The 23,689-nt window shown below is 40.1% G+C and overlaps 1 protein-coding gene and 1 long non-coding RNA gene across 5 annotated transcripts in view; one reads left to right on the top strand and one right to left on the bottom strand.

The window, feature by feature from the left end:
* The window catches only part of HTR2A (5-hydroxytryptamine receptor 2A), a 28,588-nt gene extending 8,889 nt beyond the window's left edge, over positions 1 to 19,699 (top strand). For all 3 annotated transcript variants that reach the window (XM_085059881.1, XM_085059880.1, XM_085059877.1), the window contains one exon: positions 14,733 to 19,699. In XM_085059881.1, the coding sequence (XP_084916007.1) occupies positions 14,733 to 15,547 (815 nt within the window). In that variant the 3' untranslated portion in view covers positions 15,548 to 19,699. The remainder of the gene's footprint in view (positions 1 to 14,732) is intronic.
* LOC146444727 (uncharacterized) overlaps positions 1 to 23,689 on the bottom strand; it is a 74,593-nt gene that overhangs the window by 46,981 nt on the left and 3,923 nt on the right. For both annotated transcript variants that reach the window (XR_014851976.1, XR_014851982.1), the window contains exons 2-3: positions 11,851 to 11,975; positions 11,460 to 11,570 (exon numbers count right to left, since the gene is read on the bottom strand). This is a non-coding gene — a long non-coding RNA (uncharacterized LOC146444727). The remainder of the gene's footprint in view (positions 1 to 11,459; positions 11,571 to 11,850; positions 11,976 to 23,689) is intronic.

Raw genomic sequence — 23,689 nt, 5'->3', positions numbered from 1 at the left:
TTAATCAGTTCCACTGACCATGCAAACAGCTCAGGCTGAACTGAACAGCACTGATGAACACACAGGGCTGTCAGATACTGCCTTCTACTACCCTCAATATGGAAACAAACTGCTTAATCCTACTACTTGTCTTTCAACCCATTCTTTTTCTACAAGAAGATCTTTCTTCTATTGTCATTAGAACTTAATTACACTAACAGCCTTTGACAAAACAGTATTTTCAGAACTTTCTGGAAATCAAGCAACATTATATCAGCTGGATTGCCCTTATTCACCTGCTCACTGACTCCTGAGTTCTAGCTGGAGCTAAAACTCCAGCAGGGGTTCTAGCTGATTTGGGGGCCTGAAGAAGCTCTTCTAGTGCTTCCCAACCCACCTAGATTATAACTTCAAGTGTCCCTAATTATTTACACTTTTGTTCACCAAATTTGTAATTTTCCTTTTATTCACTAAATACACAAATATATTCAGTAGATTTTAACCAAAGGCAGTCAGTGATCTTCCTTCCATTGGCTTCAGTGACATATGAAGCATTTAAAAAACAGCAGAAAAAAAGCACAGATAGTTTCATTTACTTGACTTCTGCAATCTTGATTTTCTCAGTTTAAAAAAACAATTGTGCTAACATTTGTTTTTACATTTAGTGGAAGAAGAGCTTTTAGCCAGAAGCCTTTGTTTCACTAGACCATGTAATGCCACAGGCAATTGGTTTAAAATAGATTCTAATTACTGTAACAGATTCTAATCATGTCTTTAAATCTTAAATCATCCAGTATGCACAGTGGCTAGATAATTAGATTATTTGTAGCTGTTGAAGGCAAAAGCTCATTAAACCCTGAAAATTATTCAATTTGTTTTAAAGCACAGAAGTCATTATTGAGAACAGGTGTAAAAAGCCCAAGCATTTCCCCCTGCTAGAAAAAAGTAGAATTTTGAATAGAACTGGAATCTATCGAATTGTAAATAGAGCCTATACTAAAAAATACATGTAAAATATCTTTGAGTCCTAAATGGGCCTAACAAACGCATTGCTCTGCAAGAGACCAACAGTGCATCATTTCCTCCTTAAAAGGGTAACATAAAAGAATTACAGGCATGAATGTTAAGTCCTTATACATAACATTCCTCAGTTCTTATTTCTCTCTATTCCTCTGTTAATGGTCTAAGTGATGTGAAGTCTGATGAAGCCCAGGCACTCTAAGCTTTCTCTTATCATTTCTCACTCAGCCTACACATCTGTTCACTGCCTTCAGGCAGTCTCTGCACTCCCCAGTCACTAACAACTTAGATTTATTCAGTACTTTTCATGCAGAAAAAAAAGCCCAACATGGATCTGGATGAAGCTGGTAAAATACCTCCCACCACATAACTCTAAAATTTTGCCATTGCTTTTGAGACTTCACAAATGAGAAACACTGTAGCATGTGAAACAATGTACTTTAAAGAGCAGAGTGAAGTTAGCTCCAGGTGTAAAAATCAAGTCCAGTGCAACTGAGCTCACAGATAATTTGGCAGTGTGATATTTCATGCTGACACAGAGGCTTACACCTCCTTCACAGGCAGCCTACAATTTCTCTGCATGACTTCTTACTGCCTTACAACTTAGGAAGGGCCAGGGAAGCAGCAGGGGTAGGGAGAATTCAACTACCAGTGCCTCTGGATTGTGTTTTGCTGACAGCTTTGGCCTCCTTAGGCTCAGTCTTCTTTCTGTGAAGGACAGCTTTCATTTGAAAATCCCTTTACAGTTTTCAAAAGGCACAAAGAGCCAATCAACTGCAGGCTCTGAGTTCCTGTCCCGAATCTACTACACATCACTTTCTTCCAGATGACATCATTTGCCACTTGAGTCAAGTCTAATTTAAGGGATGCTTTGGCATAGGAAAAGACCATTTGTTATAACATGGAATATACTGCCAAAATATATAAAATTGCAAATAATTACACACTGACCTGTACTCTGACAATATAGATTTAAAGCTAAGCACCTAAATTTGGAAGTGCTGGAACTAAACTTTAAATATCTGCTACACTACCTTCTTTCTCATCTAGTCATTCACTCTGCTTATATTTCTTTTTTTGAAGACCTGACTTTGCATTCTTAGCAGTTTTTATAATAATTTCCCTAGGGAACATTCCTTTTATTTTTATCATACTCATGAAACCATTTCTCAGAGAGTAAACATACTGTTTGCTCACTCCAGCTGCAGGATCTCAGGGGCAAACATTGTAGGTTTTGTGTTTGGGCAGCCCTGGGACCTTTACCATTCGTGGATGTAGATGCCACCATAAAAATAAAATGAAGTTGTAAAAAATCATTGCACAACATATAGAGAAATTTGCATAAATTATAATGAAGGGTGTCGGCATGAAATTTCATGAATAAAGTATTAGACCTTCAGAACCATCTCAGAAATGGAATCTTCATTGTATTTCTTCATAGACACACAATGTATGAGGCTCAGTAGTAAGCAACAATTACATCAGCAGAAAGTTCATTGCCATACTAATGACTCCTTCAGTAGTGACAACTAATGAGAAAACAAACCCTTCATGTATAGGTTGTTTGGGGGAAGGTAATGTTCAGTTCCATGGGAAAGGAACATTCAGGGCTGTGATGCACATTTCTGACTTGACTAGCACATGTATTCTGGTTATGAGGCATTACTTAAGATTGTTCTAAGAACAAGACATAAATATCCTATCTACTTTCTTCATTGATGTAAATTATTCTTGTATTTCCCATGTAACAGAACCCTTTGCTTCATTTGTTCTTCCCAAAAGAGTGAACACATCTACCAGACCATCAGCTTGCCACACATATCTCCCTCCCATAACAGTGAAGGTTTAAAAACCTTGCATTTTGAACTTGTATATGTTTTTTTCATCTGACAAGGAGGTGTTACTAACATTATACTTTTCATTATGGAAAAAATGCTGAAAGGAATATTAATGATTGAACTGCTTTCTAAATTCTCCAAATACAGAAACACAGAGATAAAGAAATGAGTCACAGGCATGTGTCCATAGTGACACATTTGCAAACCAAAGACATTGAGCAACCAGACACTCATCTGGATAGGGGGAACACATTATACAAGAAAATATGTGTCATCAAAGGAAGAATAATTATTATGTATATATTTACCATATTCATGGAGTAATTACACCACAATGAGATGAACGGTTTTGTCTAAAAAGGCACATACTCATTCTGTGAGAACTTCTTTTGCAAGAAGTCATTCTGCCTTACAGGTGAAAAAAAAAGGAATGAATAGTGGTCATGACATTATTGTGTAGCATCTCTTTCTACGTTGGTTTTATTTTTACAGGCAAGTTATAAATGGTAAAGCTGTATTTTTAATAGCACATCTATGTGGAAAGAACCTGGTTAGTCAAAGTGCTAATGAAAGAATTTGTTGTCTTTTTTTTTTTAAACTGGTCTTTGTTTTGAAGACCATAAGGACCATGTTCTACTTCCTCTTTAAGCTACCAGGAAAGAAGCATTAAGTTCATTTGGACCATGCCTGTCCTATTATCAGGGTTTTTGAATGAGTAAGTAACTGTTGGTGGGTGCCCATATGACCTATAATCAGCCAGACTCTCTCTGTAGGGTACATCAGTGTATATGGAACATTTTAAGAAAAAAGGCAGTAACAGCACAGTGTCTATTATAAATTGCTCCCCTTCTCTGCAAGGTTGTATTTTTTTAGCCTGTCATGTTCCCGGCACAGTGTGCAATACATACAAGTATTCAGAATGGATTCCCCATGCAGAGGGGAAAGGATGAGACTGGGTCCTGCCTCAGGATACCCTTTTCTGCAGGAAGTGCAATGTGAGGTGTTGCAAAGTGAAGAATGGACTTGTTCACAAGCTTGCTCTAGTCTTTCTCCAGTAGGTCTCTACAACAATACATACTCAAAAGAGGATGCCATATTCACCAAGAAATTACTTGAGCATTTCTAGTCAGAGGAGTTGGGATTTCTGCATAGACCACATGCAATACAAATGAGAACAAAAGAAGTGTACAAGGAATTATCTTGAGATTCATAAACTCTGTCATCTGTACACTGTAATTGCATTTAATCACCTTCCAAATTAAAAATTGTGCTGTTAAAGTAGCACTATGTTGCATAAAAGAAAATGTCAAGAAAAGAGAAAATTTCACTCATTTTAAAATTATACAGAACCACTTCACAAGTTCCTTTATGTATTAAATTTGATTAAGCCAAATGTTATGTTTTATGATGTTAAGAAATGTTCATGTATCACAGAATTCTTTAAAATTAAATCTTTACATTTATCTTTATCAGCAGGAACATTGCAAACTATTGAACATTTAGGCTGTGATTAACTTTCCCCACACATTACCTGGCTGGTGCCACTGGCATTCCTTCTAAGCCCAGCTAATAAAAGCCAGGGGTTTTGTCAGAACTGAAATAACATATTCCTAGTTACCTGCAACAAATTTAGAAACACCTGTCAGGTGATTTTTCATATGATGTCCTCCAGGGTCATTGATGGAAAATAGCTTGTTGAGCTCCTGTGATGTCCTGAAAGCAGGCTGTAGCATTGTGATAAAGGCTCTCTTTTCTGCCTGATCAAAATTGGAATCTGTGTATTTCACAGTATTCAATCCTGCCTCTATGATGGAAGTAAATCACACCCAGTGGGAAGAGTTATTTCCTTTTGGCAGAACATAGCCCTTGTTACAATTTTTTGTATTTGATCTGAGTTTTGAAATGTCAAATTGACAGCTATTGCCAGGATCATAGACTGAGCTGAACTGTGAGTATCCTGAGAGAAAAACTGTGTGATTTTAGGTCCCAGGTGCACTGAGTGAGCAGTGTAAATTTCCCCTTACAAGCACAGAAGTACTCAGAAGTATTAGATTGAAAGTTCCCCAGTTATATGCAGATCCGTCTTGCATAACACTGCAGGACATGAGGAGGTCACTTCTGCATTTCTTGTTGCAAGGACAGTTCATATATTTTTTTCATTTTCAAGGTGCTTTGTGACATTTAACAGAAAGATAAGCCTAGGGATCATGCTGTAGCACCCACACAGACACCAGCAGATGGGAAATATGGGCTGATACAATCCCTTTTCATCTTTTCTTCAACGCTGTTATCTTGTAAATGTGACCAGAGCCTTGACTGGTTTAACAGAGTTCAGAAAGGGTGAAGGGCATTAGCTGCAGGGCGGAGAGTGAAACATAAAGCACAGGATCCTGACTCATCATATTCAGACCTGTGCAGGTCTCTAAGCTGCTTCTCATTCTGTTTTTCCTTCCAAATTATCCATCACATCAAGACATCTATTCCAATAACTGTCCAGCCATTGCTGCAGTCTCCTTGTATAACTACTAAGAAGCTGACCATTTGCTTATTAAGCAGCTTCTGCAAGCAACCACAAAAAGAGGCATGGAGAAACAACTGGGACATGATCTGAGGTCTAGAAACTCCAGAGGAATTACATTTTTTGTTATCTGTCCCTTCAGATGGAGTGTGAAATTACTGTAAGAAAAAAATTACAATAATTAAAAAAATTATCTGATAGCTACATTCAGTCTCCTTTTAAACTACACAATGAGGCCAAGTAGCACTGCTGAGGAAATCTCAGAGATACTAACAGAAATCTCTATTCAGTTCAGTGAAGGATTAAGGCAGAGTTAAGTAAATTATCAGCGTTCAACAAATCACACCATGTAATAATTAAAAGACACAGACATAAAAGCTGGGATATTAGGGGATCTTGTTACTTAGACTGCTCTAGGAGGCATCACATTATTTGCTTATGGTAGTGGAATAGCTAAGATCTTTCCATAATTTCTAGCTTATTGCTCCTATAAGTATTTTTTTAAGCATTACTGTGCATGTAGCATGTATAGCACACAATAAATTAGCCCCGAGGATCCTTTAGGAGCTTTATAGCTAAACAGACAAACTGATAATGTGTGATCTAGGAAGATCCTATAACAAAGGTTTGGTATTTCTTTCTTCTCAAAGCACTATTATCCTCAAATCTGCACAGTGAACACTGCGAGGACATCTGACATGGAATACATAAAGGTCCTATGCTAAACAGAAGGGATATCAGAGGTTGCTGGAGTTGATCCTTCACAGAGGCTATTTTCCTTTGCAAATTAACATATTTACCTAGGCCAGCGACAACCATAAATTTGTAACTTCTTTTGAGTAGAAATGAAGCCATTGATACCAGGAACTTAAAAACACCAATGCAATATAAACAACATTAATTGGGTATGCAGAAACAAAAAGAGTGTTTGATGTCTTTTGTTGCATTTTGCTGAGCCACAGAAGTAGCAGCCTTAAATAGAATGAGGAGAACCTTCTGCCTCTGTGCAGAGATAGGCTGGAGACCCGGAGATAGGCTGGAACCCCTTGGAAATTTTCAGATTAGATATTAAGCTCCTTGTTGTAAGGTCAGTCACTTTTCATCACTTCTAATCGCCGTGGATGAAGGGGTTACACAGCTGTCATCAGCCTCCATCCCCTGGAGGAGAACATCAAGCACAGCTTCCTTCCAGCTCCCAAATGGCAGCAGAATTGTAGCTGCTGTCCACCTTGGACTGGGCCAGCATCCCCCAGGCAAGCTGCTTCCTCAGCTTCCTGTCCACACTTAGCCAGACACCACCTTACTTTCCACTCTTTCCAGATTCAGGGACAATCCTAAGTCTCAAACTTACCAAAGACCAGACTGCAAGAGGAGCAATTTCATCTCAGATGCGATGTGGCAATGAGGTGCAAAAACATTGCCAAATCACTCCCATTAATGTTTCTTTATCCCATCTTTAAGGATGGGCTAAGTTTTCACAGGGGGAACAGAGGGCTGGTGCTGTCTCATGTGGGTAAGTTGGCTCTGCATGGTGTGGTAGCATGCTTCTTACCAGAGATCAGGTTGAGTGGGTTCCTCTGGATCAGTAAACAAGAAAAGGAATTTTAGACTCTCTCTATTATCAGCTTTTAACCTTCTAGACATCCTGGAGCTTAACAGCTCTGGCTCACCATCTGCTACAAAAGCAGGCCCAGATGTCTTCTTGTCTCCCTCTTCTTCACTGTAGATGCATTTATAATTACTTGTATTTACATAGTAATCTACACAAGGCAAAGACATTTACTTTTTGTCTAAATGTTGGCATACTGAGTTTAGGGCTGGAGTCTTTTGACATCTTTCTCCAGGTTTAATGTCACTAAAATATTCATAATCAGACCATGAGGTCTAACCAAGCACAGTAAAAAGGAGTTTCAACAAATCCATGGGAGACCTGGCAAAAAATATGGCATGTGGTACACATTGTTTTGTCCTTTAGCCATATTGTAAGAAATTTCATTTACTGGGCAGTTTGGTATTTCTTACTTATCTAGGAAGAGTTGTGTCTCTCAGTAGATATAAATGTTATAGTAAATTAGCAGTAGATTGAACGTAAGTGCATATCATCTACAAGAATATTTCTCTATAAATTGATAAAATCATTCAATTTTCTGAGGTTTCCACATATTCTCTCTATTTTCTGGCCCTAGAAGTGAAGGTTTTCCTGCAGGTGTCCCTTACAGAAAGTGTGCTAAGTCCAAGCAAGACTACTTTTACTCTGCAAAGATAGAATCACTTCAAAGCTTCAGTCAAAATGAGGCAATGTGCAATCATAGGTCAAGGAGGTCATTACCTGGGAATAACTACAAGTACATTAAGAAATAAATAAAAGAATTTATAAAAAATGAGATATGAAGACTAGCTTTGGGATATGTGACTGCATCCCTGCATATGAAAAAACAGACCAGGCAGCAGAGTTTTGTCTGGCAATTTCTTACCCCTGAAGGCCTCCCCTCTGCCCACTGCAGTCAGCAGACAGTGAAGGCAGCCTGTGCCAACCTGTGCTAGCACCAAATTTAGAGGGTTTGGTTGCAATAGCAAAATTTCCTCTTTGAGCTTGTTCAGTTGAAACCACCAGCATCTGAACACCATTGCTCCCTGCTGCACACATGAATGGCATCATCTGAAATCCCCAGTCCCTAAATCCTTTTTCAAAATAAATTTCTTCAGGACGTTTATAAACCTTTTTTTAATTTATTTTTAGCTGTTTGATAAGTGTAGACTTCTGTACGCCTCTGCTACTCCCTTTAGTGACTGGGTAACCATCTTAGACAGAGGGATAGCAACTAATCTCAGTGGGAGATCTCTGTGAGAAGCCAGTAAATACCTTGGAAGAAGCCTCTGCCCAAATAAAAAATAGTATCACTAGTTGAAAAGCAAAGACTATAGTGGGGAAGAGGCTCCACTGGAAATTGCTATGCAAAAGGTTATGTCTTCCTCAAATACTCAGAAGGCTTGAAAAATCCAACAAGAAAATTAGAAGAACCAGAGCATAAACAAGTCCTGCAGCATAACTAAGAAAGAGAACTTAAGGAGTTTTCCTGCATAGGCAGGAAAAGCACTTAAAGCCAAAAGCAAAGAAACTGCTTCCTGCTGTTGGATTCTTGGTGCCTTTAGGAAATAGGGCTGTGTGCACATTTTGAAGATTATACCAAAGCAGAAAGCAACTCCATCAGCAGCTTCCTCTCTCACAGCTCAGCCCACTCTGAAGCCTGGGGTTTCTAATCAGTTGGGTCAAAAAGGGGCACCTGTCCTTCATTTCTTTCACTGTCCTCCCTGTAATTCTCCTCTAATCCTGTTTCTATTTAATTTATTATCAGAGTTCTACAAATTAATTTGGAGACACATATTTCTGTTCTTGTATGAAATAGGCTTTAGAACTGAGGACATAAATGAGAAACATTAGGAGACACAGACTTCTCTGATCTTGTTTTTCTAAAGTGAAATAGATGATTTATGGTATAAATTATCATTCACCATACTTTTCTCACATAAAAAGAATTGAATGTATCTCCATACTTTTCTCACATAAAAAGAATTGAATGAATCTCCTACTAGGCTAAATAATATGTTTCCTCAGAGATTTTCTGAGCTGTCAAGAACAAAGCCATTTCAAAATTAATAGAATAATCCAACTGTTACCTGGCACCCCCCTATGTGACGTTAAATTTAAATTAGTTTTCCTTTCACTTGTATTAAATAGAACATGTGTGACCAAAAGAAGTGTTCCAAGGGAAAGATACATAAATTCAGCTCTGTGTGTGCCCTTGAATAAAAAACTAAATTTGGTCTATCAGCAGTGATAAGGAAAATGCCTCGATGCACTCTGATTCCAGTCCTGTGAGTACAGACTCTTGGGATGCTGAAAGGAGACAACGCTTCTCCAGCACTGTGACTCATTTAGCTCTTGAGGAAATCCATCTAAAAACAAGTCTTATGTGGGGATTTGTGAGAGAAAGCTCCTCATCCACTTCTGCCTCTGCCAACACATGTACCTGCCACTAGGGAAGAGTTCTGTGCTGGTCTCAGATGCGAGGAGAAATTCTAGCCCAGGACTTTGGGGACACTGCCACGCTGATTAGGAAAGGTGGAAGCTTTTTAAGATTCATGCTAACTAGATGCAGCCTCAGATGGTGATTCCCAATCCACACAGAGGTTTGCAACATCCTCTTTTCCCAGGTGGAAATTTCTGCCTTTGTACTGCCACACATCAGCAACCTGCACATATTGGAAGTATGGCTGGCACTACTCTGGGAGCAACAAAATTGTAACAGTGAAAGGTTTGTCATTATTAGAGATGGGTCAATAGGGGAATATCATTTTCAGGTGCATGCAGAGAACAGCTTAGTGTTTGCAGGTCTGGGGAAATGATGATGTAATGACGTAACAAATAAATGTAGTGATGTAACAACCATAATAGTGAGTGTCAAACACCAAGCAAACACAAAGCCAGACCTAGCAGCTCCTGTCTGTATTTTCAAGTGGAAGTAGCTGTTGCTAAACTCCAGCTCCTCATATAAGATCCAGTCACATTTTCATCCCTGATACTCAGAGGAGGACATAGCCCATGGTCCCCCTGCCACAAGTGGCTCACTGTGGCTCATTTTCCTCGAGAAAACATCCACACAGGGCACCACAGTAGCCCGAAGGAATAAATATTATTTTGTGTGGTTAATTAAGTCAAAACTATTGAAAATAATGTGATGGCAGTGTGCAACAAGGAAATTTTTATACAACATGAAAAGGAAAGTATGCATTGTGTGCCTTGAGATGTAGCAGGCGAGTATACATGGACAGCTGTTTGTTGTTTGAATGTGTAGATGTACAAAAGAAGACATTTTCTGAGTACAAAATGGTGCCAGATACCAGCAGGGGCTTTCCTAAAGAAATTAGACAATATTGCCACATTGAGCTGCTTGAGGAGACAGAGACCTTCTCAAGCAGCAATCCTTTCTGAGGTCCCCAGTGTCACAGCACATCTCTATGCAGTGGCCCATGAGCTGGCCTGTGACCTGGTATGTCTGAATCAAGGTGACTGCTAAAACCTAAGATGGGGAGGGCTTTTTGTTTTTTGTGACCAGGTGAACAAAGGTGCCAAATTTTCTTGAGAAACTGTAATGACATTTCTAAAAGGTAGTTCCTAACCCTTGGACATTTATTAAGGCAGAGAGTAATGCTCATTTATATTAAACACAATTGAAATGGATATATGCGAGGTGAAAGCATGTGACTGACAATTTCGGCTTGAAGGAGACTTCACAGAAGGCACCTTGACCTTAGCAGTTCACTCCCCGCTCCTTGTCTTCACCCAAGTAATACAAGTGTGCCACCCTGCACGCATATTGTAAATTATGGCTTTGATTTATTGATAGTCTCAGCAGCTCAAGGTAGCTGCAAACCCAGTTTACCTGTCTAGTTAAAGTAGTTTTATAGCTGTTGTATACCTCTGAAGCTAGCAATGTGTACCACTATATCAACTTCTGTCAATTTTCCCAAGCTCTTTGAGAGAACAAAAAGAAGGATGCCATTGCTTTACTTCTTAACCTTTGGTGTTTTCAAGAGCCTTTTGTTATTCTGAAACTGTGCCCAAATGCGTGAGGTTTAATGCAGACTTTATTACTCATCTTTATTGTTTGGGATCTGTTGTGCGGTTTATTAAAATCCACAGTTTGAAACAGCCACATGTGTATAAATCAAGCCATATAAATAAACCACCTTGTACCAGAGCAACATAATATTTAGGGCTTGTCCACAAGGGAAAATGTTCTAAGTGGGAATGTCAACTAGAAATGGAGTGGCTAATGTACCTTCAGTGCTTGAATGGATGCTTCTATTCTGTGCTGGATACTTCCTGGTGTCTCAGTTTAGTTTTTTTGAAAGGTGAGAAAGATAAACCATGAAAAAGCCTTCAGGGGATAACAAGATTTTTTCCAGACTGACCTTGAGCTATTGGGAGTATGGAATGGGCAGGATGTGCAATAGCTGTTTTGTTACAGCCCTTCTAGGTTGTTTCCTCCAGATCTACTGTTTGCACATGCTTCATTTCCCAAATACCTGCTTGTCTCTACCTGGCAGCTCTGCATGATCCTTACTTGTGAAGCTGATTTTCTTCTTATGATGTTTGAATGCACAGGCACCATCTGTGTTTTCTTAAACATCCAGTCACCAAGAGCAGGGAGCTGGAAAGCAAGGACAAGTAAACCAGCAAGGAATTATACATCTGAAGCATCAAGGTGAAATAGATTGTTCAGCTTCAACTTTTAAAGAATTAATTCAGTCAGCTGCAATAATGCTAATGCAACTTTAGACCAGGACTTTTTGTTATGGGTTTACAGGAGCAACTTGATCTTGATCAAACGTGAGTGACATGTGGGTGATATTTTTGGCCATATGTGGTGCTTCCTAACAATCCCATCAAAATAGTGGATGTGAGTTGCACATGGAAGCTCCTTTACTTACAGTTTAAATGTGACTGCCTTTGACTCTGGTCCTTGTGTCCTCATGGAATTCACCACACTTATGTTGCAGAAGCCAGAAGCCACCTGGGACAAACCCTTTCAGGAGGGGAGCAGAAAGTCTAGTCCCTGCAGAAATATGAAAAGAGAAAATTGGGCTGGACATTGATTTATTCCATGCAGGAATGCCACAATATAATTTGTGGAATGCTCTGCATCAGCTGAACTGAGGTTACACAAAAAGCAGTCTACAGCTGTCAGGGTTCTCTGCCAGAGAATGGGATATCTCTGTTTCCAAACTGCATACAGGCCACTTCCCTGTGTCTGTAGGGGAAAGATGCCTGGAATGGTCACTCAGAAAAACTTACACAATTAGCAGTGCCTGGTACAGCTCTACTGGCTACAGCACTTTAGTGCTTCTTAAAGGAATGACAAAGAAATGCAGGAACTTCTACACGCTGAAGCCTATTCCCGTTTTTCAAAGCCAGAAATCTAGATTGAGAAGCCAGTCTTCACAAGCTGCTAAGAACAAAACAAAGCAGTTGGGGAATTGCTCCTCTTGTTTTAGGTGAGAAGCTGTAACAGACTTTGGCCCTTGACTTGAAAAAGCGTGCAATTACGCTTAAATTTTCCTCTTTCTAGTGCTGCTGCTGCCTCTGCTCCCATGCCTCCTCATGTAGCTGAACCATAAAGTAGTAATGAAAGGCATCTTTTTACTCTGTCAATACCATTGTTTATTTTATCTCTGCAGCTCACACTGGGCCTTTGAATGAAATGAAAAAACAGCCTCGCTGTTATCAGAACCAGGCAGAAGCAGACGGGAAATTTGTGGTATTGCTCTGACTAATGCTGTGTCTTCGTGCAGCTGAAGTATAATGCTGGGGGGTGCTGGATGCCTTCAGCATCCCTTCAACTCATCCAAAAAAAGAAAAGAAACTTCAAAGCATTCCTCATTTCCCTGGAGGTGTTCAGCACCCCAGATTACTCAGCCACAGCTGGACAGTCTGGCTTCTGATGGTGACCTCTTTCTTTGTGCTCGCAGTGAGACCGACATGGACCATTTTAGCCAGCAGATTTCCTGGGGTCACTGGAGGTTTCCATCAGCTCAACTCAGGAGGAGCCACACATCGCATGTTTGTGTCCCACTCACTGGTTTCTCTTAGCCCAAGTTCATGCATTTAGAGCTTGTGCAGGAGAAACAGAAAGGGTAATACCACAGGCTCTCCACCAGCTTCTGCCCTGGGCAGATAAGAACAGCATTTTTCTAAACTGGCCTGAGGCAATGCCATGACTCAGTTCAAAGTTGCAAAGACAAAATAAGCTACAGTGTTCTTAGGAAAAAAAAAAAGAGAGATATCTTCAGTAGCTCCAGAATAACAAAAGAATGAAGCACTTGAATAGAATAATAATAATAATAATAATAATCTAATATTATTATTACTGTTATTATTATTGTTTGGTATTGAGCCTGTACTCCACAGCCTTCCTCCAGGACTGGAGCTGTTATGCTGGGCACTGGCTATGTGTGAAATGAAGAGACAGACTATGCTTTTAAAGGGCTCCCAGTCGAAGCTGCAGAGAGGCAATAAGGGAAAGAAAGAGAAGTAGAGGAACGTACCATTGAAATTATGATGTTTTAGGACTCTGTGAACCAATAAGGACATTCTTGGGCATACACTGAATGAAGTAGGGCAGAGCATCCTCCTCACCTCATAAGAAATTCTTCTCTAGTTAATTTTTTTCTTTCTCATAAGCCAAATACAGCAACTGGGATTTCTGTTCAAAAATGCAAACAGGACTGAAGCTCCCAGATTATGCTAACCTTCCACAGGAGTCAGACTCCTAGCTACTTTATCCAAACAGCATTATCACCCCCTGCTTTGTAAATTCACTTTTATTGTCTTCACAGCACATAATTTCTGTCATGGTCTGAACACTGCCTCTATTGGAGAGACAGCATCCATTTGGAGGGGAAGAGACAAATGCTGAAAAAGCCCCAAAACCAACAACCAAAGAAACAGCAGCTGTTTGATTTTACCCAGACTCTAGCAGCATTTGCAGAAATCCCTGAGGAAATGGCTGAGTAGGCTTGAATCAGACAAAGCAGCCCTAGGAAAATGGACTTCATCACCTTGCCTTGCCATTCATAAAAAGGCAAGGATGCAACACGTGCTTCAAGCGAAGACAAAGTTTGAATGGCTGTGCACAGAGAAGGCAAACTCTAGCAATTGGAAATACAGTGAAAGGACCTCTGCAGTACTGCAGGGTAAACCGCATCTCAGGCTGCCTCATATCCGTGTCTCTCAGTGTCCCCATTGCTCATCTGGCCATTGCCATGTGGGAAGTTGGATTTTGTGAGCATTTAGCCTGTGTTGACTATATGGACATTACAGCAAGAAAAGAGAAAGACACAATGAAAGATTACTCTTAGACCTATGATAAAAAATTATCTTTCCTCCTAAAATCAGTATTTCCCAGGCCATTCAGAACCCAGAATACTTTTAATCCTCTACGGAAAAGCAGCCCAAGATCACTCTTAAGCCACTCCAGAAAAGAAATACATAGTTCATAGTTCATAAAAGCCTTTGCCAAGGTGGCAGGGACCAAGAAGCAGGTCTGGAGATCATTACAAGGGGCCCAAGATCCAAGAACATATGCTTTTATAGCCATAAAATAGGTATAAAAATGGTCTATTTTATGACCAGATGCCATAGGACAGTTGGATGGAAGCAAATGTGCTCTACTATGACTGAGGTAAAGTGTATAGCTCAGATCACCTAAACCACAAGGAGAACACAAGCAGAGGTTTGTTTATTTTTTTTTTCTTGGAGGCTGGAAGTGTTTTTCATTATTGTTTAACCTCTTCTTTCTCTCATCCACCTTCAGGTATCTCCATGCCTGTACCAGTCTTTGGACTACAAGATGACTCCAAAGTATTTAAGAAAGACATTTTTAAGAAAGATATCTGCTTACTTGCAGATGAAAATTTTGTTCTAATAGGCTCTTTTGTGGCATTCTTCATCCCTCTAACCATCATGGTAGTCACTTACTTTTTAACTATCAAGTCTCTGCAGAAGGAAGCTATGCTATGTGTGAATGACATTGGCCCTAAGACCAAATTTGCTTCATTCAGCTTCCTCCCTCAGAGTTCCCTGTCCTCAGAGAAACTCTTTCAGCGCTCCTTGAACAGAGATACGGGGACTTCAGGGAGGAGAACCATGCAATCCATCAGCAACGAGCAGAAGGCTTCCAAGGTTCTTGGCATTGTTTTCTTTCTGTTTGTTGTGATGTGGTGCCCATTTTTCATCACCAATGTGATGGCTGTTACTTGCAAGGAGTCATGCAAAGAAGAGGTCCTTGGAGGACTACTGAATGTATTTGTTTGGATTGGCTACCTTTCCTCGGCTGTCAACCCACTTGTATATACACTGTTCAACAAAACCTACCGCTCAGCTTTCTCCCGCTACATTCAGTGTCGCTACAAGGAGGAGAAGAAACCTTTCCAGCTGATTTTAGTGAACACTATTCCGGCACTTGCATATGATTCCAGCCAGCTTCAGCTAGCAAAAATGAAGAGTTTGAAAAAAGAGGCCAAAATGATGGCTAAGGATTACTCAGCGGTCACGATAGGAACACATCGTTTAGACGGTACCTCTAAGGGAAGTGTCGGCCCAGGGAACGAAAAGGTTAGTGGTGTGTGATGGTCAGCAGCTGCCATGACAACCACTGAGCGTGTACTGAAAATTTCACCTGCTGTGAGAAGCTCTGATAGCTTAGGAAAATCAGCTGTGTTCAAGAGACCTTCCAATAATATCATATATTCCTCACATTATCCTGTGGATGAAAAGCAGGGTTGAAATGGTATCAAATGTGCAATTTTTTTTCATACAGTACTTTGGCTGTTTTAAGCACAGGCTTTATTAAACTTATTTTTTTAATATTCTAAAGGATATATTTCTTAAAGAAAAAAAATGCAATTTCTGGTATTATAATATGGGCTGTGAAGAAACCTACGCATTTCTTTTCTCTTTGCAAAGAAAAGCTAAGCTGTCCTTTCATGTTCTTGCAGAGTAGGCTCCAGCTAGTTTGTCTTGCTAAAACTGAGTTTTGTTATCACTAACTGAATGAGCACTTTACAGAATTTTAAATAAAATGATGGTTAATTTGCTAATATATATTTAAAATAAACCTAAAAGTATTAAACAAAACCTATTAAAACTGCTATAGATTAATTATATGGGCATTTTGTTAACTGGTTTTATGCTATTTTTTCTTCCTCAGTAACCATTCTGAAATGTCCCTGGGCTTTTCTGCCATTTGTTCTGTATTTCAAATAAGCAATCTTCACAGGTAAATTATACTTGAATAATCCTTTGTTTCTACCACCCCTTGTAATCTTTATTTCAGGACTTGTAGTTTATTTCCATTAGAAAATTTCATGTGTTCAGCTTACAAATTGAAAGTAATGTTTTCAAAATTATTGGTCTTAATTCCCTGCTTCCCCCCCACTGGTGTTGACAGGGAGGTGAAGTCAGAGAAGAGTGGAAAATCAGGCACAACATTGCTAAATAATTTCTGGACCAATTCCAGATCCATGTCTCCGTTCCATTCCAACAAAGTCTGATTTAAGTAATGTCAGAGGAAGCTTTGCATGAGTAAAGCCTTCAGTAGAAGGCTGAAGCAGATCCTCTCTCTTTTTTTTTTTTTTTTTTGGTTAAAAAAGACCATTTTGAAGAATGTTCTGGTTTTGTTTTAGGGTTTGCAAAGCCAGAATTATTAGAAAACTGTTAGTTGCTAAAAATTGTTTTCCCTGGTTTTGCTGTATTGCTGTTAAGGCAGATTGCTCAGGAACGGTCAAAAGATTGCACTACTAGGACTCAGCCTTAATGAAATATGTATGGGCAAATAGGGCTCACTTGAAAAATAACAGGACCTATAAACAACACTGCATTTCACCTGCATAGATCCAAGGGCAGAATACATTGCATAAAGAACATAAAATACATTGCTTGACAGACATGCCTAGTCATTAAACACTTTTTTTTCAGGCATCATAAGCATTGTCACTGAAGCCAGTGGGACCTTGCTGAAGAGAAGAAATATAGATATTGCATTCACCTGCAAAGCTTAAATCCAGTCATTTGATTCATTCCATTAATTTTTCAGCCATAATCTCATCAGAACCAGGATGCCCATCCAGAAGCAAAACTCCAATGCCTTCATCAGTCCTTCTATTGAAGTTGTTCAGTTTTTACAGAGCAATTAAATTTTCACTAAGTCGAAAGAGATACAGAGAAACTGACTCTTATTCAAGCCTACCAGGTAGGAGTCTTTGGAAGAAGAAGGCCTTTATCTTCAGATACTGATCTATGGCAGACAAGGTCTTACAAGTTGGCAGGGTACTTGAATGATTTCCATGAAACTGTTTTCTTGTCATATGTATATTGTATACTTAAATCTGCTAGTTTAATGAGTCTTTTCCTCTGCCATGGGACAGGTAGGAGCCACTGTGCACTGGTCACACAGAAGCTCCACATGCACATGCTGACACTGATAACCCACAGACCTCAACCTCCATGTCTGGGTCAAAGTGTCATGCTGTAGCCCAATTTGCAGTGACGATGCCATGCATGTCTTCTATCACCTCGCAGACATCCATGGTTTTACCCCCAAAACTGGTAATTTGAGATCAGCTGATAAATCAAGTGGAATAAATGCTGTGCTCACCAGGTGCTTTCTGTGGTCTCTCTGGCTCTGTGCACACTTGATCACCACAACAAAACTGAACAGCTTCAGCAGAAGGAAGAATGATGTCGCTGCTCCTATCTCCCTGTGCACACACCCTGCTCCCACACAGCACTGTGTGAGGGGTGCCACACCAGCACAGAAGGGATTCCAGAGGGAATCTGCTAAACGCAGCTGAGCATGAGGACTACCATAGTAGTAGGTGGGAACAGTGACTTTCCACTGTTCCTGTCAAGTTTGATATAGACCCTAAATCTGGGACTTTGAACTAAGGATCATGTCAAGCTTGTATCCCACAGACCATATGTCCAGATGTCTCCACTCCACAAGTGGGGTGAGAATTTGCCCTTGGAAACAGGTACCTCAGGGAATAAGTAGGCAGGAATAAAAGCAAAGGTCTTTTGTGAGAAGAGGTCTGAGGCTCAAGATCTGCCACCAAACTTCATTGCCTTCATATGATGAATATTAACAGGGGACTGAAGGTCTCTAAACCTGTATGTGAGGGGAAAGCAAACACAGAAGTTCCACCAGTGGAAGGAATTGCCACATTTTTTGCCATTTATGCCTGACTTGTTGCAAGTTTATTTGGCCTTGCAAGAGAAGGAAGTAGGTGGGAGGATAGCTTGGCTCTTATTGTCCACTTGTGCCAGGGAGCAAAGCCTACCTGCATATGGTCTGATGCATATGGCACCCTGCACTTCTCTGGAGCTCAATTCCTCCCAAACCTCCTGAAGGTCCAGTTGCTGTTCTGCATGATCTCCTTCACCAGCTTGCAGCTGATAAACTGTTACTGAACATCTCACATTCAGTGTTTTTGCTCTCCGCTTACTGTCTGCATTTTGCCCACGTGGGAGAGCAGATCAGCCCTCTGTTTCTCTTGCTTTTTACCCTCCATTCCTCTTTCACAATGCCAAATTGCTCAGGCTGCAAATACTGACAGGGAATGTTTCACTACAATCACAGAGGGTTTCAATTATTGGCTTGAAGTTTCATTACAAGATGACTCTGAACAATCGTTTTTCTTTTCAGTTTATTAAAATAAAACCTATGTTTTGGACATAAGAGACTTGACAGCATTTTATTAATTGACAGCTGGAGAGACCATAACACTCATTTCTTGCTTAGAAGCAGGGAAAACTGATGCCTGACATTTTGATTCTGTGAGCACTCAGATAGGTGGTTTTATTGAGTGATCAGCAACTTTTGCCTAAGAAGCCTCTCAAAGCCAAGAATGAACAGCAGATAAAGACCAATATCTCCAGCTCTTTATAGATGTTTTTGACAGCTTAGCAAGGTCTGATTCTGCCACCTTGCTTCAAAATATTAATATATTTTTGTGCAGTTTGCCTTAGCGAGGATGACAGAGTCAGGATAGGAATTTGTTCTAGCCACCATGCCAGATCTGCTAGAGGTTGTTCATCAGTAGACAGCAATTAACGGACTCATTATACTGCGGACAAAGTTCAGCTGTTTTAAACTAGGATTTACAGCACTTGGCCCATGCTTGGAATGATCACCATGGTTTAATATGACCAGCTTCAGAGCAACACTTCCATCTTCCAAAAAGATGTGTTTTCATTATGCATCAGACTGGAATGGAAATTTTTGTAATTTTTCAGGTAGAAAAAAAACAAAGAGAAGACATTCATACAGACTGGTTCAGAGGTTAGAGCCTTCCCCCACTTCACAGGAAAAGCATGCTGAGTCAGTCTGTCGGAATCCAAAAAACCTACATCATCTGAAAAAAATTCTAAGCATCAATTTTTCAAGTAGATTGACATTTTATTACTGTTAAGACTGCATCTGAAAAATGTCCAAAGACATGAAGCTCACCATGTATCTCCTAAGCTGGTGTGCATCCTTTATACACTTCAGGGTAAAAATTCCTATGTATCTATTCCATTCAGTCAACCATGCACTGTACTTATGTAATTATTGCCAGACGGTGAGATGCATTCTATTTTGAATACCTACATGTTTGCTTATGTAAATACATAGAGAAAAAAAATTGCTGTATTTTGTAATGTTAATGTAAAATGGTGTTCCAATGCTTTACTGTTTTGTCTGATCGCACTGCTAGTAAAGCAGATTAAAATATTCAAATGCCATCAGTTGTTTTATAAACTGGAGGTTTGTCTTAAGTAGCTAATTTCATTTGGTTCTATTTCTCCCATAAATATTCGGTGCAATGTCTGCTGAAGGCTAAAATAATTTTAAATATTTTGCTGGACATGAAAAAAAGAGCATGTTGCAGATTTTAACTATCTCGGTAAACTGGTCCAAAATGCATGGTCCAAAATCAGCCATTGTAATCATTCTCTTTTTCTAAGGACAGCCATCCTTCTATTGAAGAGGTACTCTTTGGGTAAGTACATACAGCTTAATGCATTTCAGTCTCAGAAACAGTGTATTTGCAATACTCCTAAGACAATTAAATTAATTTCACTAAGAAGTAGAACTATAAGATTAAAATTAATAAACTGTTGGTTTGCATGGTAAGGTTTTAGTAGTGGGGAAGCTACAGGAATGAGTTCTGTGAGAAGCTGCCAGAAGTTTCACCCATATCTGACAGATCCAACACCAGCCAGCTCCAGGATGGATGAGCCACTGGCCAAGGCCAAGCCCAGCAGCAACCATGATAGTGATAGTGCCAGTGGGCTAATAAATTTAAGAAGTGGGGAAAAGCTGCACCAGAGCAGCCAGAGAGGAGTGAGAATATGTGAGAGGAACAGCTCTGCAGACACCAAGGTCAGTGCAGAAGGAGGTGCAGGAGGTGCACCAGAGCAGAGATTCCCCTGCAGCCCGTGGTGCAGCCATGGTGAGACAGCTGTGCCCCTGCAGCCCATGGAGGTCCATGGGGGAGCAGAGATCCACCTGCTATCCATGGAGGAGCTCATGCTGGAGCAGCTGAATGCCCAAAGGAGGCTGTGACCCTGTGGGAAGCCAGTGCTGGAGCAGACTCCTGGAAGGATCTGTGGGAAGTCAGCAGAGAGAGACCACTCTGGAGCAGGTTTGCTGGCAGGATTTGTGACCCTGTAGGGACCAACAGTGGAGCCTGTAGGGACCAACAGTGGAGCAATGAACTGCAACTCGAGGGAAGGATGCATGTTGGAAAAATTCATTAAAGGCTGTTTGCAGTCACACCTCATGCTGGAGCAGGGGAAGAGTGTGAGGAGTCTTTTCCCTGAGGAGGAAGGAACAGCAAAAACCACATGTGACGACTGACCACAGTTTCCATTCCCTTCCTTCTGTGCCACTGCAGGAGAAGCCCAGGAAGAAAGGAGCAGAGTGGAGAAGTGAAGCTGTTTTAAGATTTAGCTTTTATACCTCTTTAGCCTAGTCTGATTTGATTAGCAATAAATTAAACTAATTTCCCCAAGCTGAATCTGTTTCGCCCATGACAGTAATTCGTGAGGGATCTCTTCCTCCCCTCCTCTTGACCCACGAACCTTTCCTTGTATTTCCTCTGCCCTGCTTGGCTGAGGAAAGGAATGGGAGTTTGGTGGGCACCTGGTGTCCAGCCAGGGTCAGCCCACCACCAGAGCAGCACAGTGTGGCACAGCTACAGAGATAGAAATAACCCCCGGGTCACAGATCCACAGTGCCATCTATTGACGGTATTTTCTTTCACAAAGAGCATTGAAATTAGAACCCTGGGTGGATTTTAATAGTTTTAATTTTCTCTGTCTTAAAACCAAAATAAATTTATTCCTCCAACCGATCTTACCGCATACAATCTCCTGTTTACAATGGCAACACGTAGCAAAGTAGTACAGCTGTTAATAAGTAATCCCTTCAAAACCTTGCTCTAATCTTAACGTTTCATCAAGCCTTACAATGTGTAGAAAAAAGCATACAGAGCTGTATTTTTCAGAAGTTATCAGACATAGGGAATCAGATTGTTTTAGCTGCAAATATGTGACATTCCACAGGGCAAAAACTAAGTGTATTTTCAATTCAGGGATCAGATAAGATGCCTGAATTGAAAATCCACTCAGTTTTACCTCAGTACTACTAGACTACTTACTGTATGTAGACACCAGTATATCATAATTTCTTACGTTATTTGGAAAACTCCCTGACAGATTTGCCTGTTTCCACATAATTTGCACTGATCATTGAAAGGGAATATATTTTGTTTATCAATATGGCACTTCAAGACATAAAAGCAAAGATGTTTGGAAAAGAAGATTCTAAGTTCCACCTACAGATGTATTCTCTGAAGGGAGTCAGCACTGTATATGCATCAACACAGTCCCTTATCAAAGGCTCAAAAAAACCCAGAAGTTAAGACAGTTTCTTGTCAGTATAATCAGTTGTCACCATGAAGGCAGGATACCCACTCTTCCATAAATATTTCTGCAAGTGCATTTGCAGCTGACATTAAAAATCTCTATGAGTTTATTTGCAGATTCTTAGGTCACAATCCACTGACAATATAAATATTAGCATTTTGTGAGTTCACTTTTATTCTTCCTGTGTAACAGTAGAAGAGATTGTGAGTTTCAGAATCCTTAAACACTTCTTCACAGCTCTCAGGAACACAGTAGTAAAAATTACATTCCTGCAACCACACAACTACTGCAGGAAATGGAAGCAAAGAATCAGTAGTTAAAATGATGGTTGCTGAGTTTCCAAGCAAGTTTACAACACCCTTTTATAAAGTCTCTCCTGCTGAATAATTTGAAATAATAAAGATGTTTGGGTGATCCATGTCTCTTTGCAGAAAAAGCAAAAAGTGTGCAAGTTGAAAAACTTGTGTTGTCATTGAGTCATTTAGACTGGGAACTGCTGACAGCTCCTAGTTAAATGTCCAGGCCTAAACCAGCTGAGCCAGATCCTAAAGGCAATAGAGAAAGAAAGGCAGTCTAAAATTAGTTTTTCAAGCAAGTGGAAAGCATTACCCTTTGGAATTGCCTACTGAAGAAAATCCCAGTCTTCAAATCCCACAAGTATAAAATATATCCATTCACAACTAACAGCAGACGTAATGTAGCCACATAAATTTGCTTTCAAAACTAAATACTTGGGGCTTACAGGGCTAAGGCTAAGCCTGGAGATAAGTATAGGGAATAAACTGCACCCTGAAAGGGGACTATTAACAGTCACACTGGGGATCCCTGAGGAAAAACAGCTTCTTTGCTGAATGGGTCTTTTGAGGTACAACCACCTGGGAGAAGGTATAAAGACTGAACTGTGCCATCTTCTGATCTGCCCAAGAAGCCAGTGGCTGATGAAAGAGGAGCACACTGCAACATATTAAGTCAGGTTTCACCTTACATATCTACATCTAAGGATAAAAAGGGGGAAGGAAGCATGTTAAACACATTACTGCAGTCACTGTCAGACTACATTCACTTTTATTTATTCTTACAGTTGTTTTCAGGAAGAGACAACTACTGCTGGACACTTATTTGCTGATGGGCAACTGAGGTACAGTGACATAAAATCAGCAAAAGAAGCCATTCAGTGAATTAGGAACAGAACTCAGAAGTTAAAAGACACAGGTGAAGATCCCCTTCCTATAAGCCTCTACATTCTGATGCTGGGGAAACAGATTTCCAAAGCACATCTGCAAATCTGCAGTTCTTATTGACCCATTAAAAAACATTCCTAGCAATGCACAGTTATCACAATTGAGATTTATGAGTTTGAAATGAGCCAGGTTTACTTTAGGTTTGTAGAACCAGCAAAAATATGGATCAAAAGCAGTTTAGAAAGGCACTTTCTGAGATGAAGTACAGCAGCTTGAGACTCTGAATGACCCAAAGAAAGACAGATTATCCTAAAATTCCTCTTAGATACTTCCCATGAGAAAAAAATGATAGCCATTTGGGAAGCAGCACACAGGGACCTGAAAATCAATCCAAGGCATGATATCTACTTCAGAAATTTTTTGAAAGAGATGGAACTATTCAGGGTCAAACAAAGGTGGAAAATCTCAGGATTCAGAAGAAGACTCATACAACAGTTACTCCACCAAAATATTTGGAATTGCTGCCTATAACTATGCATGAAGTAAAGGATGAAGTTTCCACTGGAGCATAACCATCATGGCTGCACTCTGGAAATCTACATTTCTGCTCTCCCCATTAGAA

The sequence above is a fragment of the Lichenostomus cassidix genome, chromosome 1 (assembly GCF_008360975.1).
Source record: "Lichenostomus cassidix isolate B80296 chromosome 1, HeHo_3.0, whole genome shotgun sequence".
NCBI lineage: Eukaryota > Metazoa > Chordata > Aves > Passeriformes > Meliphagidae > Lichenostomus > Lichenostomus cassidix.
The sequence above is the reverse complement of the archived record's forward strand: the minus strand, read 5'-3'. Positions and strand labels throughout refer to the sequence as shown.